Source organism: Rhamphochromis longiceps, linkage group LG16 (assembly GCF_057381845.1).
Source record: "Rhamphochromis longiceps isolate RC_006_pf linkage group LG16, R_longiceps_female_GT1.1, whole genome shotgun sequence".
In the NCBI taxonomy this organism is placed as follows: Eukaryota; Metazoa; Chordata; class Actinopteri; order Cichliformes; family Cichlidae; genus Rhamphochromis; species Rhamphochromis longiceps.
In genome coordinates, this window is record NC_140572.1 from 25,438,876 (window position 1) to 25,452,276 (window position 13,401).

The window sequence follows — 13,401 nt, forward strand, 5'->3', positions numbered from 1 at the left end:
ACCGTAGTTCACAGGTTCTTTGGAAAAGAGGTCGGACACAGCAAACAAAGGAGCCTGAAGCTCATGTTACAGCCTGCTTGGTGCTCTGTGTGCTGGTACAATGTCAGTCAAACTCAGGGCCGTGAGGAATACTGCAGAGCCGTCCAAAATCGCTGATAACCCAGTTCTCTACTTCGGAAATTTCACCAGAAACAATTGGACTGAGTTTATTTTGGAATTTTTTTTAAACTGCTTGATAAAACCTGCATAGCTTGCGCATTTGCTTTCAGTACTAAAACCACTGCTTGGATCTTTTTTTTTCATACAAAAATTCCCCTTTCACTAAAGTCTAATAAAGGAATCAACAAAAGAAAAGAAGCAGCAAATAAATAAACAAATACAAGTGTAACACCCAGTTACACAGTTTAGCTTATTTAGCTGAGGCACAGTGGTGGGGTGGTTATCACAGTGGCTCCTCCTGCATACCCTGACTTTGAATTAGATAAGCAGAAGAAAGTGGATGGCCTATTTTTTTTACCATAGAGTTAGAGCATTTCTAGGTTTTTATACTGCTTTTAATCTGTGTAATTCCAAGCTTCAGTAATATGGTTCACATTGAGAATGTGTCATCAAGAGCACACACTCAGGAAGTGACTCTGTGGTGCCCAGAGACTGTCGACTGAAACTCGACACCTTGGATACCAATGACACGCAAAGTAACCACTGGCATTACTAAGTGCACCGAGCTCAACTTTGAGGCAAGTAAATGAAGCAACAACAGACCAAATATTCAGTAGTGCGTTCTACACAAATTGATACATGTACATAAAGTTTAACACACCACCAGATCTTTTAAGATTTTGGTATTAATTTCTTTTTCTACCTCCTTTGGAAGTTATCTGAGCTCCACCGGCAGTCATGAACTCAATGTTGCCCATCTGGAGGACTGCCGAAAGAAGCTTGAACACGTCCCTGATCTCCTCCTCATTGAATTCCATCACTTTCAAAGCTTCCTGCAACACAAAGTTACACAGATGTGCCACAATAAGGAATCCTAAAACAAATTAAATTCATTAATTAACATGCAACCACCTACAAACCAGACCCAATGTGAGATTGCCAAATAATAAGTTCACCCAAGGCTCATGTTCTATGGAAGCAAGGTCTCTGACTCATGAAAAAGAGTTACAGCGCCCCCTGGAGGGGAAACAAATGATGTACAAGAGTCCTTTTCATCCTCACCATCACACTGTTGAAGAGCTGCTTGTCGTCTAGACTGCTGTCCTTCACGCAGCCCGACTGGCTCAGGTAGTGATACGACTCAGGACCCTCAGACAAGAGGTACATATCTGTGACACAGAAACGGACAAAGTAGATGTAATAAAACACTTCAAACGGACAACACAGACGTTATTTCAGAGGTAGCTGTAGAGATGCCCCAAAGTACATATTTTCAGGATAGCAGTCACATAGCAGTCATATGTCTTCACTAAAGAAGTGTTTATATGGGTATCATAGTCAGTCACAGACTAAAAACCAACCTCTGTGGTCCTTGTCTGCCCCTGCTAACAGTGCGTAGAAGATGTGGTAGTTTCTCTCACCAGGATTCTGTCGGACCACGCGGTTCTTGGAAAGACAGCGTGATTAGAAAAACTGCTACAAGTACTTTACAACTGAACGAGTTATTCCGATTACTTATTTAAACACTGGTGTCATTGAAGAAGACTTGCTGAAGATACTGACTGTATCACAAGCACAATATAAGCTTACCTTTTCCAGCAAGTCTGATAGCTCAAAGTTAAGGAAAAAGTTACAGCGACTCGATCATCTGTGCAAAATACTATCTTTATAGTATGTGAGAGTTGATTTACTGTGTGAAGGATACAATCAATGATGCAACCTCCCTGGATGTTTCCGTTTTGGGAAAAGTGGAGCTGTATGAACTTCCCGAAGCGGCTGGAGTTATTGTTGTACACTGTTTTAGCATTCCCAAAGGCTTCCATGATGGGACTACAGAAAGGATAAAGACAATCAAGCAAATCTGTTACTATAAAGAAGCCTTTAAAATGTATCCGGTGAGCACACACTGCAGTGACGGTGATGTGGATCCAGATTATTTAATAATGTCTGAAGCTGAATTAGGTTAACATCACTGCCATTGCCACAAGCTGTTTGGAGAGTTTGAACTGGTATTTGAGGGTAAGCTCATAACAAATTTTTTTATCTTACCATGCAAATAATTTTAATTTAAAAATCAAATAACCTAAACATTAAAATAATGACTTGCACCTGGGGAGATGCATTTACACAGTACCTGCTCTGGACGAGGGCCTGCTCCACCCTGGTTGTCCTCTCTGAAGGAGGAGTACCTGCTGAGTTTTGACTCATCACTGAAAGAAACTTTAGCAGCAGCTTGGTGCTCTCCGTCTTCCCAGCACCGCTTTCCCCACTGAGCATGCAAAAAACAGAGAAGATACATAAACGGATCTGCTTGAATCTCTCCATGCATCCATTTTCTAAACTGCGTATCCAGTTCAGGGATGCGGGAGCTGATCTCACAGGGTGAGAATCAGGACGGGGCTAACCCAGAGAGACAGGTAACCAATCACACTCGCATGTACGGAAACTTTAGAGCCACTGCTTAACCTAACATGACTGCAGGAACCCACGCAGGTATGGAGAATATGCAAACTCCACCAAAAGATTTGAACCGAGGATATTCTTGCTGTGATTCAACGGTGCTGCATTCAGTTGGTCAACTGTATTCTTTACTATGTCTATTCATACAGTATTTTTGGGAAATGCAAGAGAACATTTTTCAGATAGGAGTACCTATTTTGCAAAGGTCAAAGGAAGACTACGATATTCCTTATTTCATATTCTGCTCTCAAGATTTATAGTGCAGCCAATAAATTTGCAGGACTCACCTGATGAGAACACACTGGCTGTCGTGTCTCTTCCACAGGCAGCGGTAGCACTCGTTGGCCACAGCGAAGATATGAGGAGGCAGCTCCCCCATGTGATGTTTGCTGTACAAGTCGACAGCAGCGCCATCGTACAGGCCTGCTATCTGCTTATAGGGATTTACTGCTGCCAGAATTGAACCTATGTTGGTCTGAGAGCAGATAGATGAAGGAAGACAAAAGAAGTCAGAGGATAACACAGGTGGTATGAAAGAACACACTAAAATGTATAATTCACTAATCGCTTTGCTATTCATTGAGCTCTGCAGTACTGTTAGTGAATACTCCTACTTCGGTGGATTCACTGAGTACCTGCATTCAGCAATAGTATTAAACTACTGCATATGGCCTAGTTTGCTGTAAGGATGATAATATTTTAGGATCCATTGCTTCTGCTCGGTTAATGCGCTTTGGGAAAAAAGTCCCCCCCACACACAAAAGTGTGTTTGTGGGTCATCCTTCCACACAGTGATACTATTCTCCAATACCACGAAGCCAGGCTTGGCGAATGCTCCGAGATGAGCTCAGGAGATAGGATTTCCAAAGGCATAGTTAATGTGTGTCTGTGGGGAGTGATTATTTTAATAATACCTGGATAATATTTCCGTGGAAGCCCAGAGCTTTACGTTGAAAGCAATCCTGGGGGTGAGAGTAGGTGAAACAAGGATAATAGAAATCCTGTTCTGAATACGCGCACATTATTCCAGAGTTTATATGTATTGTAAGTATTATTTAATATTATTAAACATCACCCTGCCCCCAGTCCTCTTTGTTTGTCCCTGTATAACTTTCTGACCATTTTCCAGTATATAAATATATCCTCCCCTGTTCGAGACGTGTTCTACTTTTCACCGTTCCTCACATTATTTATTCCCAGAAATATTGACTCACAAACCTCAAGTCAGGACTCTACTGGTACATCAATGAACACTTACATAGATGTTGTCTTTCTGATAGCGCAGAAACAGATTGTGCATGATTGCCGCTTCGTGCAGCTCTGCCAGTGTGGACATGTCTTCTACTCCATGGATGCTGCTGGGGTGCATTGGGTACACCATCTCCCTGTTCAGCTCCTCTTTTTGTAGGCAGATCACCTGTAACAGCAAAAGGCACACGTACATAGACATATATGTTAACATAAGGTATTGTCAAGGTTTATATGAGCCCATAAGTGGAACTGCACAAGTTGTTGTACATTGAAGCTGCACCATTTTGTCTCTGCACAAGAAAAGGAGAGTAAACGACATCGATACCTCCTGCATTTCACTAAAATTCAACTGGGATCCTTTTTCATGTTTAGTAACTGATAATTTAGTGGAATGAACTTTGTTATTTTATTTCTGAAGTAAAGAGTACCAATAAAGTTTAAAACCATTGTAAAACTATAGCAACACAATAAATTACCCCATGTTTACTCATGGCATCTCTAATCATGGCTAACAAAGACAGCAAGCAGCCAGTTACATCAGGGTTTGAACAAAACAAGTTATGTCCGGGTCACCTTTAAGATGTTAATCAAACTCCTGACAGAACGTCAGTCTTCCGCTGCATGCTTTGGTGACAGGTAGATCAGAAATATCACTCAGGAATAACTGAAGTAAAATAAGATAGACTGCACCCCTGATATGTGCCTGTCTGTGCCTGCTGCCAGCATACCAGGCAGGCAGAGAGCCCCTGTCTTACTCATGTCCGGATGGCTCTTTCACGACCTCTCTCTGGGTGAGAAATTAAGGGATGGATAAGATCTAACGGCATTTATATAATGGAAGTGAAAGAGTGAGAGCGAATAAGGTTCTTAATAATAATAATAATGGATTGCATTTATATAGCGCTTTTCTAGGCACCCAAAGCGCTTTACAATGCCACTATTCAATCACTCTCACATTCACACACTGGTGGAGGCAGCTACAGTTGTAGCCACAGCTGCCCTGGGGCAGACTGACAGAAGCGAGGCTGCCATATTGCGCTATCGGCCCCTCTGGCCAACACCAGTAGGCGGTAGGTGAAGTGTCTTGCCCAAGGACACAACGACCAGGACAGAGAGCCCAGGGAACGAACCGGCAACCTTCCAGTTACAGATGCGCTTCCCAAACCCCCTGAGCCACGGTCGCAGCCTTCTTTGGCTATCAGAACTCTAATGCACAAGATAAGAGAGCAGAGAGACCACAACTATGTCAGTCACCAGTCAGGGAAGCGGTGTCCAGATCGATACTGATGGATAAGAGGCTGTGGCATCCCAATGCACTACTGCTGCTCTCCTGGCATGTTCATGTGTGTCCCAGCAGGGAGGAGACACTGTGTCTCAGAGAAACACTGAGTCAGCAAAGGCTGGCTGATGAGGCTGCTAATAGACTGTAGTCAAACATTTGAGGCTCTGTTGATTCTTTGAAAGTAGATCTAATGAACATGAAGTAGGACTATATCAAATCTTTCCTTTAATAGAGCATGCAAATAGAAGTTTTTGTTCTTGTAGATGGCATCTGGAGTAACCCCTCTGTTTTAAGGTTTGATGTGTTGTGCACTCATAGATGGTCTTGTTCATACATTGATTGTAAAAGTGGTTATTTGAGTTCCTGTTGCCTTCCTGTCAGCTCAAAGCAGACTGAGAACATTCGGTCTGCTAGAGATCGTTGTGTATGAAAATCCCAGCAGCTGTCCTTAATAGATTGGCCAGTGAGTGCACATTATACCTTTATAAAAATCAGCTGCATGAAGATAAACTATATGACCTGCATTTTCAAATGTGTCTTATTTTGTAAAACCCTTTCCGGGATGGCATACGTTAGAGTCTGAATATCTTAAATAATCACATGTGCAGTTAGTAAATCTTTAAAGAAAAATGTCGACGAGGCCGTTTATAGAGATAAGATAAGATAAGATAGAACTTTATTAATCCCTCGGGTGGGTTCCTCTGGGAAATTCGACTTCCAAAAAGCACAGCAACGACCGAAGTTACAGTTACAGAATTGTTATATATATATATATATATATATATACACACACACACACACACACACATATATAAATACAGAGACAAATATAAATAAAATATACAAAGGGGATAAATAGAATAAATAGGAATAAAAAATAAAAATACAAGTGAATTGCACATTTCAAGTATTGAGTCTATTGCACTGTTGACTATTTACAAAAGTATTGCACAAAAGGTATTGTACAGTGAGGTGAAGAGGCACTACAGCTTAGTTGTTCCCCCCTCCTTTGTCCTCCTGTTTCCCCTCCCTCTCCCCTCCAGAGAGGAGTTAAACAGTTTGATGGCGTGTGGGACAAAGGAGTTTTTAAGTCTGTTAGTTCTTGTCTTGGGGAGAAGCAACCTGTCACTGAACAGACTCTTCTGATTGTTTATGGCCGTGTGCAGAGGATGCCCAGCATTGTTCATAATGTCCAGCAGTTTCTTTAATGTCCTTTTCTCTGCCACTCTCACCAGAGTGTCCAGCTTCATGCCGACCACAGAGCTAGCCCTCCTGATCAGTTTCTCCAGCCTGGATGAGTCCCTCTTTGCTGTGCTGCTCCCCCAGCACACCACAGCATAGAAAAGTACTCCAGCAACCACCGACTGGTAAAACATCCTCAGGAGCTTCCTGCAGATGTTAAAAGACCTCAGCCTCCTGAGGAAGTACAGTCGGCTTTGGGCTTTTTTATACAGGTGCTCTGTGTTGCATGACCAGTCCAGTTTATTGTCCACCCACAGCCCGAGGTACTTGTACTTGTTGACCACCTCCACCTCCTCCCCCTCTATCTGAACCGGCAGTGGACCTTCTCTGGACCTCCCGAAGTCCACAACCAGTTCCTTAGTCTTTGAGGTGTTGAGTTGCAGGTGGTTTGTGTGACTCCATGCGACAAAGTTCCTCACCAGACTTCTGTACTCCTCTTCCTGATCATCCCAGATACACCCCATGATGGCCGTGTCATCTGCAAACTTCTGAATATGGCATAATTCAGAGTTGTAGCAGAAGTCAGAGGTGTACAGGGTGAAGAGAAGAGGGGACAGCACAGTTCCCTGTGGTGCTCCTGTGCTGCTGACCACAGTGTCAGACGTGATGTCCTTCAGCCTGATGTACTGTGGTCTGTCGGTGAGGTAGTCGGAGATCCAAGCCACCAGGCAGGGGTCCACCTCCATCCTGTTCAGTTTTTCCTGAAGCATACAGGGCCGGATGGTATTAAAGGCACTGGAAAAGTCAAGAAACAGTATCCTGACCGTGCCTTTTCCCCCATCCAGGTGTGAGTGGGCTCTGTGTAGGAGGTACAGGATGGCATCCTCCACTCCGACACCCGCCTTGTATGCAAACTGTAGTGGGTCCTGGGCATGTTGTACCTGTGGTCGGAGGAAGTTGAGGAAGAGCCGCTCTAGAGTCTTCATAAGATGTGACGTCAGTGCCACCGGTCGGAAGTCATTCAGCTCATTGGGCCGGTTCTTTTTGGGGACCGGGACGATGCAGGATGTCTTCCATAGGGCGGGCACTCTCCCCAGTCGCAGACTGAGGTTGAAGACTCGTTGTAGCGGCTCCCCAAGTTCAGCAGCACACGCCTTTAGCATCCTAGGACACACCTTGTCTGGGCCTGCTGCCTTTCTGGGGCGAAGCTTCCTCAGTTGCCTCCTGACCTGATCCACTGTGACACTGGGAGATGTTTGGGAGGAGGGGAGGGGGGGAGATGTCTTGCTGCTGAGAGAGGGATTGGAGGAGGGGGGTGTCATGGTGTCAGGAAGGGGGGGAAGCGAGGGAGGCAGGAGAGTGGGGGGAGGACTCTGTAGTGAAGGTGAGGGTGAGGGTGGGGGGGTTGTGGGCTGGTCAAACCTGTTGAAGAAGTTGTTGAGTTCGTTTGCCTTCTCCACAGTCCCCCCCACTGTGCTTTTCTTGGTGTTGTGGCCTGTGATGGTTTTCACACCATTCCAGACCTCCCTCATATTGTTCCTCTCCAACTTCTGCTCCACCTTCCTCCTGTAGGTGTCCTTTGCTTCCCTCAGGCAGCGTTTCACCTCCCGCTGTGCTGCTTTCATCTCCTCCTTCACTTTGCTCCTGAAAGCCTTCTTCTTCATGTTGAGGACAGCTTTGACTTCCTGTGTTACCCACGGTTTGTTATTAGGATAACACCGTACCGTCTTAGCAGGGGCGACTGTGTCCACACAAAAGTAACACAACTCTCACCGAGTAGCCTCGTACTTTTCAAAATAATAGAATGGGTGTATGATGAGAAAAAGTCACAACAACAATGTAGTCAGTAATGTTTCTGTGGTATTAACGTTTATAAATGAGTAAAGACCTTTGAGAAAAAGCAATTTGTGCAATGATGTCATTCAGCGAGCAGAAGTTTGCAGATTTGCAGCCAGATGTCCTTCAACATTTGGCTTTAACCCCACCCTCTCCTTTGGCAAATTGGTGAAGATTCACTATGGGGCCTGAGTGACTAATAAATCAGAAAGGCTTTTCACTTTGAATACATCCACAGTCAGCAGCATTAGCATTTACACCAGTCACTTAAAGGGAATGATGCCATTTTTAAACACTCTGATGGATTTTCTTTGGTTTCTTTTTCTTTTTAAGATAATTACTGAGACCGCCAAACAAAAACGTGGTTTAAAAAGCGTTTCTGTTGACACTGATGACAAACAGCAGATATCTACAATAACACTGACTGCTGATGTTAGCATTCACCAAATGCAAGTTCAAAGCAGCTTTAAGGTGGCTGGGAGCAGAGTGTAACACGGGGAGATAATTTACCTGTTTGCATTTTTGTGTATGTCGGGACACAGAGTGGGTGTTTGTCTCCGTGCACATTATCACCTTGTTTCTGATCTTCTTTAAATAACTTGTGGCTCAGATTTCACAGAGCGAGCCGCAGGGACTTTTTCCTCCCTGAAACATCAGAGATGCCCAGGGGCAAACTGAGCTGAAGTTTTGGGCATCAAAAGGTTTCACATTCCTCTGTTTTGCCCCACTGTGATCTTGGTTTCATTGTTGGTTGCTTTCCTGTGAGAGAAGTTTGAACTTTCTCCTAATAGCCACAGCTCATCAATATTTATCGTTATTAATTTGTTTTCAAATGATTTATCGACTGCACGAGTTCCTCTTGGGGAAGAGATAAAAGACACCTGAGACGCATGGATTTCTATTTTTCCTCCTTTCAACGAAACCAAATGAAATCACAGCTTGAATTTATTGTTAAATTTGTCCATTTAACATTTTTAAGTCATAACCTTTCAGACAAGACATCCCTGAGACAATTATCACAACGCCTGTTCCACAGAGGGGGCAGCGTCACCGCTGTTAATGATTGGAGTGGTGTAATGATGGAAACTATTTCATGCCACTTACAACGACATGATTGATTAGCAAAGCTGTCTGCGGTGCAAATTGATCTTCTACAAATGGAGGCTGTATGCACAAGAGAGCTATGATGCTGGACACACGCGCAGCACACAAAGCAGAAAATGCAAAAAGCCCCAGTGTTCATTTATATGATGACTATATGCAGGATACACCCTGGTTGGGTCGTCAGGCTATCACAGGGCTAACACACAGAGAGATAGAACAGCTATTCACACTCATATCCAGACCTACTTCCAATTTAGAATCACCTATTAACCTAACGTGCATGTCTTTGGGATGCAGGAAGAGGCCAAAGTCCTCGGGGAAGGACAAAGGGGAGGCACGCAGGCTTCATGTAGGGCGGGGACTTGAATCCAGGACCTTCTTGCTATGAGACGACAGTGCTAACCACCCCGTGTTTCGCTTAGTTTCTCTCCTAATTTAACCTAATGTCCTATACAACTCAGTGAAAAGACATATTTTACATAATTTTCAAAAATTTAACAGATTAGGATTCGGTGCGGACACATAACTCTACAGGTCATGTGTGTTCTGCATATGCAGGTGTTTTGGGTTTCCTTGAACTTAAAGTTGTAACTCTGTTTTATGCAAACTGGAGTAATATCTCCAGTTTGCATAAATCATCATTACTCTGGAGAATTTACTGGAGATATGGGATGGGAACCTCCCATAACGCATGTGCCAAAAAGCTGCAGGGGCCTGGGTTTGAGTCCATCTCTCCCTACTTTCCTGTCTTTGTGACACTGTGCTTTTAAAATAAAGAGCTATCCCACACCCCCAAAATATCAAATGCTTTGATATAGACTAACATTTTGCAGTCATGCCCACACTAATGAGTAAAAAAATCTTTATTTTGTTTGAAAAAAAGTGTCATTCACTTCCTTGAGCAGGTTACTTTGTGACAAATCGATCTGATACCCCACGTATAAGGTTAAGCAACCTGTTAATATGTCAAGATAGCGATAAAGACATAGACATCAACATACATTATGATTTTATTGCATTACACAGAACAGCTACACTGTTACAATACTACACATGCATTCAGAAACACTGGCATAAGCCTCAGAGAGACAATCAGGCTCATTTTGTTTTGTTTCCCATCATTTAAAGACATGATATTACATAATTGTTGGCAAAATGTCCTCCATTTCTGTTGACTCATAAAAAGTGAGTTGCACTTTTGCAAGAAAACCTTTTTATGGCTGTTTTATTTGGTAGGCTGAGCAGAGAAAGAAGATTATTTTGTTGAAGGCCAAGCTGTAAAATAACAAACATAAAAGAAATTTAATGAAAAGTTTGACCACTGTGCCTGTACTTTTTGTGTCTTGTAAGCCCACAAAAAATCGTTATGTGTGCATGAAATACAAATAAAAAAATATGAATAAAATTAAACTCATTGGGTCGAACAGATGACCCATGTCCTGAAACGTCTCTCCGAGGGCCCGGACTGAAGTTGGCCCCAGGCCATTTCCTCCATGTCATTCCTCCTGCACTCTATCCCTGCTTTCTTGATAAAACAATACATTAATCTAAAATAAAAATGATTATATAAAAAGAAAATCAATGGATAGTCACATTCATGGTGTCCAGGTGTACCCCGGCTTTCCCTCTGGGATGGTTGGGATAGGCTACAGCAGATGACTTAAAGAAATACATAACTGGCAGATTGTTTGGGGTTTTTTCATCCTTAGAAAGAAATTTATATAACATAAATTAAAATGATACAAAAATTACACAGACTAAAAGGAAGCAACAGCAAATAACTGAGTTTTAAAGTTGTTTTGCAGCTGTGTTGCTCTTCCCTTTTGTTTCCTCTTCCTTGAAACCACACCCTGCTGCTGCGCTTTGTCCAAGCAACTCTACTTAATATTCACATATAGGTGGAGTCAGGCTCTGTGGCTCACAGCACTTATGCTTTAATGTCAGCTGTATTCAGGCCTTTACTGGGGCACATGGACAGACACAAAATCACAAGCTTCTGGATACAAACACAGTCTTGTTTGTTGCTGTTTTGCCTCTCTCTGTTTCCCTTTCTCATTTTTTTAAAAACTCTGAGTCCCTCTGTCTTACAGTGAATCCATCTGCTGCAGGGGGATCCCGCCCAGACCCAAGAGAAGAGAGGCAGTGAAGGGGGTGGGGGTGAGGCTTGGTGAAAATATGAAAAGAAATAACAGAGAGAGATTGTGTACAGCTCAAAAAATCAGGCAAAGTATCCATGTAAATCCAAATCCTCAAAAACGATTTTGTTTATCACACAAACAGATGCTAACAATAATGTTTGTGTTATTTCTTCCAGCTTACTTGTGTATGTGCATCACTCACATAAAGGCTCACATAATAGCTCCATTGACTAATTATCCAGAAAAGGCTGAAGGGCCATCAATGACCCATTTAAAACTGCAGACAGCATGTCTACAGGCTCTGGACAACTTCAGGATTCACACTGGATAAGAATAGGTTTTTCGCTCGAGTTAAATTCTTAATGTCATGAAAAAGGCTTTTAGTGTACAATCAACTCGGGACGGAGGCTAGTTTACAGTCACTATTAACTGAGGCCATCAAAAAGGAACTGTTTTCACTTCTTATTAATAAAAATGCCATTGATTTTCTCAGTTAGTCAAGCCACAAGCCACATGCATTTTGTACTGTATGTGTAAAACGATTCATTGGTGGTCGTAGACTAACACTGGTCAAGTGGGACAACAATGACAGCCCAGCAGCAGGTATTCGGCTCAGGTGGCCGATCCTCTTTCTGCTTTTCTTTACATGTAGACTCCTCTGGGGATAACTCACACACCGTTAATCCAGCTTGTGCCATCTGGCCACAAACACACACACGGACACACAGATGGATCCATGCACTCAAACACACAAAGACATTCACTCTGCTGTATTTTACCCGTCCGGTCAGGACTATGGCAGTGATGAATGCTGATATGATGGCTAATATGACAGGAGCCAGGCCCAGGCCGTGTGGGTAAAGAAACTCCGGTGGTGCTCTATGGAGATAAGCTGGGCATTCAGGCAGGGAGCAATGGATAATAGTATATCCCAACCCCCGAGTTTAAAATGCTGCCACAATACATTTAACAAACACCCTCTGATATGGTAGGAAACAGACACAGGCAGGCTGGCAGACAACACATATACACAGACACAATACCCTGGGCTTGATAGAGAAGCTTAATTAAATAAGAGACAGAGACTAGATCAGTAAGTGCCTATAAACCTCAGAAGATACTGTACGTCGTGCCCCCGGCCTCTCGGCCTGGGGCTCGGTCACTCAGGCACAGCTGGGGGCCGGCGGAGCTCATGGGCGCGTCACTGCAACTCCCCCTGGCTTCTGCTCCGCGGCTGCTGAGTGAGCCCTCATCTGGGACTCTCCTCAGCTCTTACTGGAACAGTGGCGCGGCTGCCCCTCTGTTGGTCTTCCATGGTCTCTTGTGTTCTGGGGGCCTCTGGATGTCTGGAGTTTTGATCTCCTCCATACCCGCTTCACACCCCGGAGGACGGGGCTGTGGCCCCCCCACACTCCCTAGCAGATCGTTACATGGAGAAACCTTTGGAATACAAGCGCGCTGATCCACACAGGTATGCACACGGGTGTTCACTGCTCGTAGACCCAAATTACACCTTTCTTGGCTGCTACTTCGAAGCACATCTGTCCTGCGTGCTGCACAACAACATTGAATATTTAGTATTTACTGCTGTTTACACTTAGCTAGATTAATGCGATGGTGTTGTGTTTAGTATGTTGCTTTGTTTTTTTTTCTGCTTGTTTTCTATTCTTCTCTCAACAGGTGATCCAGGAGATTTTTATTTTTTTTCTCCCCCCCTTTCTCACTGTCCCTCTCCCCTTCTGTTTTTCCTTTCCTTCCTCTTTCTTTCTCCCTTTCCTATCCCTCACTCATGTCTGTCCCGTCTGTAACATCTGAAAATAAAATATAATAAATAATAAAAACAAAGATCGACCAAATGGACCAATACGGCAATGCCACGATGATCCATTTGGCAAAGTAAATCCATTGGGTATCCTTGTTGGTCTTCAGACAACAATTCTGATGGCTAAAGAACCAAATGGGACAGGCAAAAAAAAAAAAAGAAAAAAA

The 13,401-nt window shown here is 43.4% G+C and overlaps 1 protein-coding gene across 3 annotated transcripts in view; it reads right to left on the bottom strand.

Moving 5' to 3' along the window:
• myo10l3 (myosin X, like 3) overlaps positions 1-13,401 on the bottom strand; it is a 62,329-nt gene that overhangs the window by 31,697 nt on the left and 17,231 nt on the right. For 2 of the 3 annotated variants that reach the window (XM_085384785.1, XM_085384783.1), the window contains exons 3-10: positions 3,878-4,036; positions 2,907-3,094; positions 2,294-2,428; positions 1,865-1,989; positions 1,750-1,763; positions 1,521-1,605; positions 1,222-1,328; positions 863-992 (exon numbers count right to left, since the gene is read on the bottom strand). In XM_085384785.1, coding sequence (XP_085240911.1) covers positions 863-992; positions 1,222-1,328; positions 1,521-1,605; positions 1,750-1,763; positions 1,865-1,989; positions 2,294-2,428; positions 2,907-3,094; positions 3,878-4,036 — 943 coding nt within the window. Of the gene's footprint in view, positions 1-862; positions 993-1,221; positions 1,329-1,520; positions 1,606-1,749; positions 1,764-1,850; positions 1,990-2,293; positions 2,429-2,906; positions 3,095-3,877; positions 4,037-13,401 lie in introns of all 3 variants that reach the window. The other variant, XM_085384784.1, reaches the window with a different exon arrangement.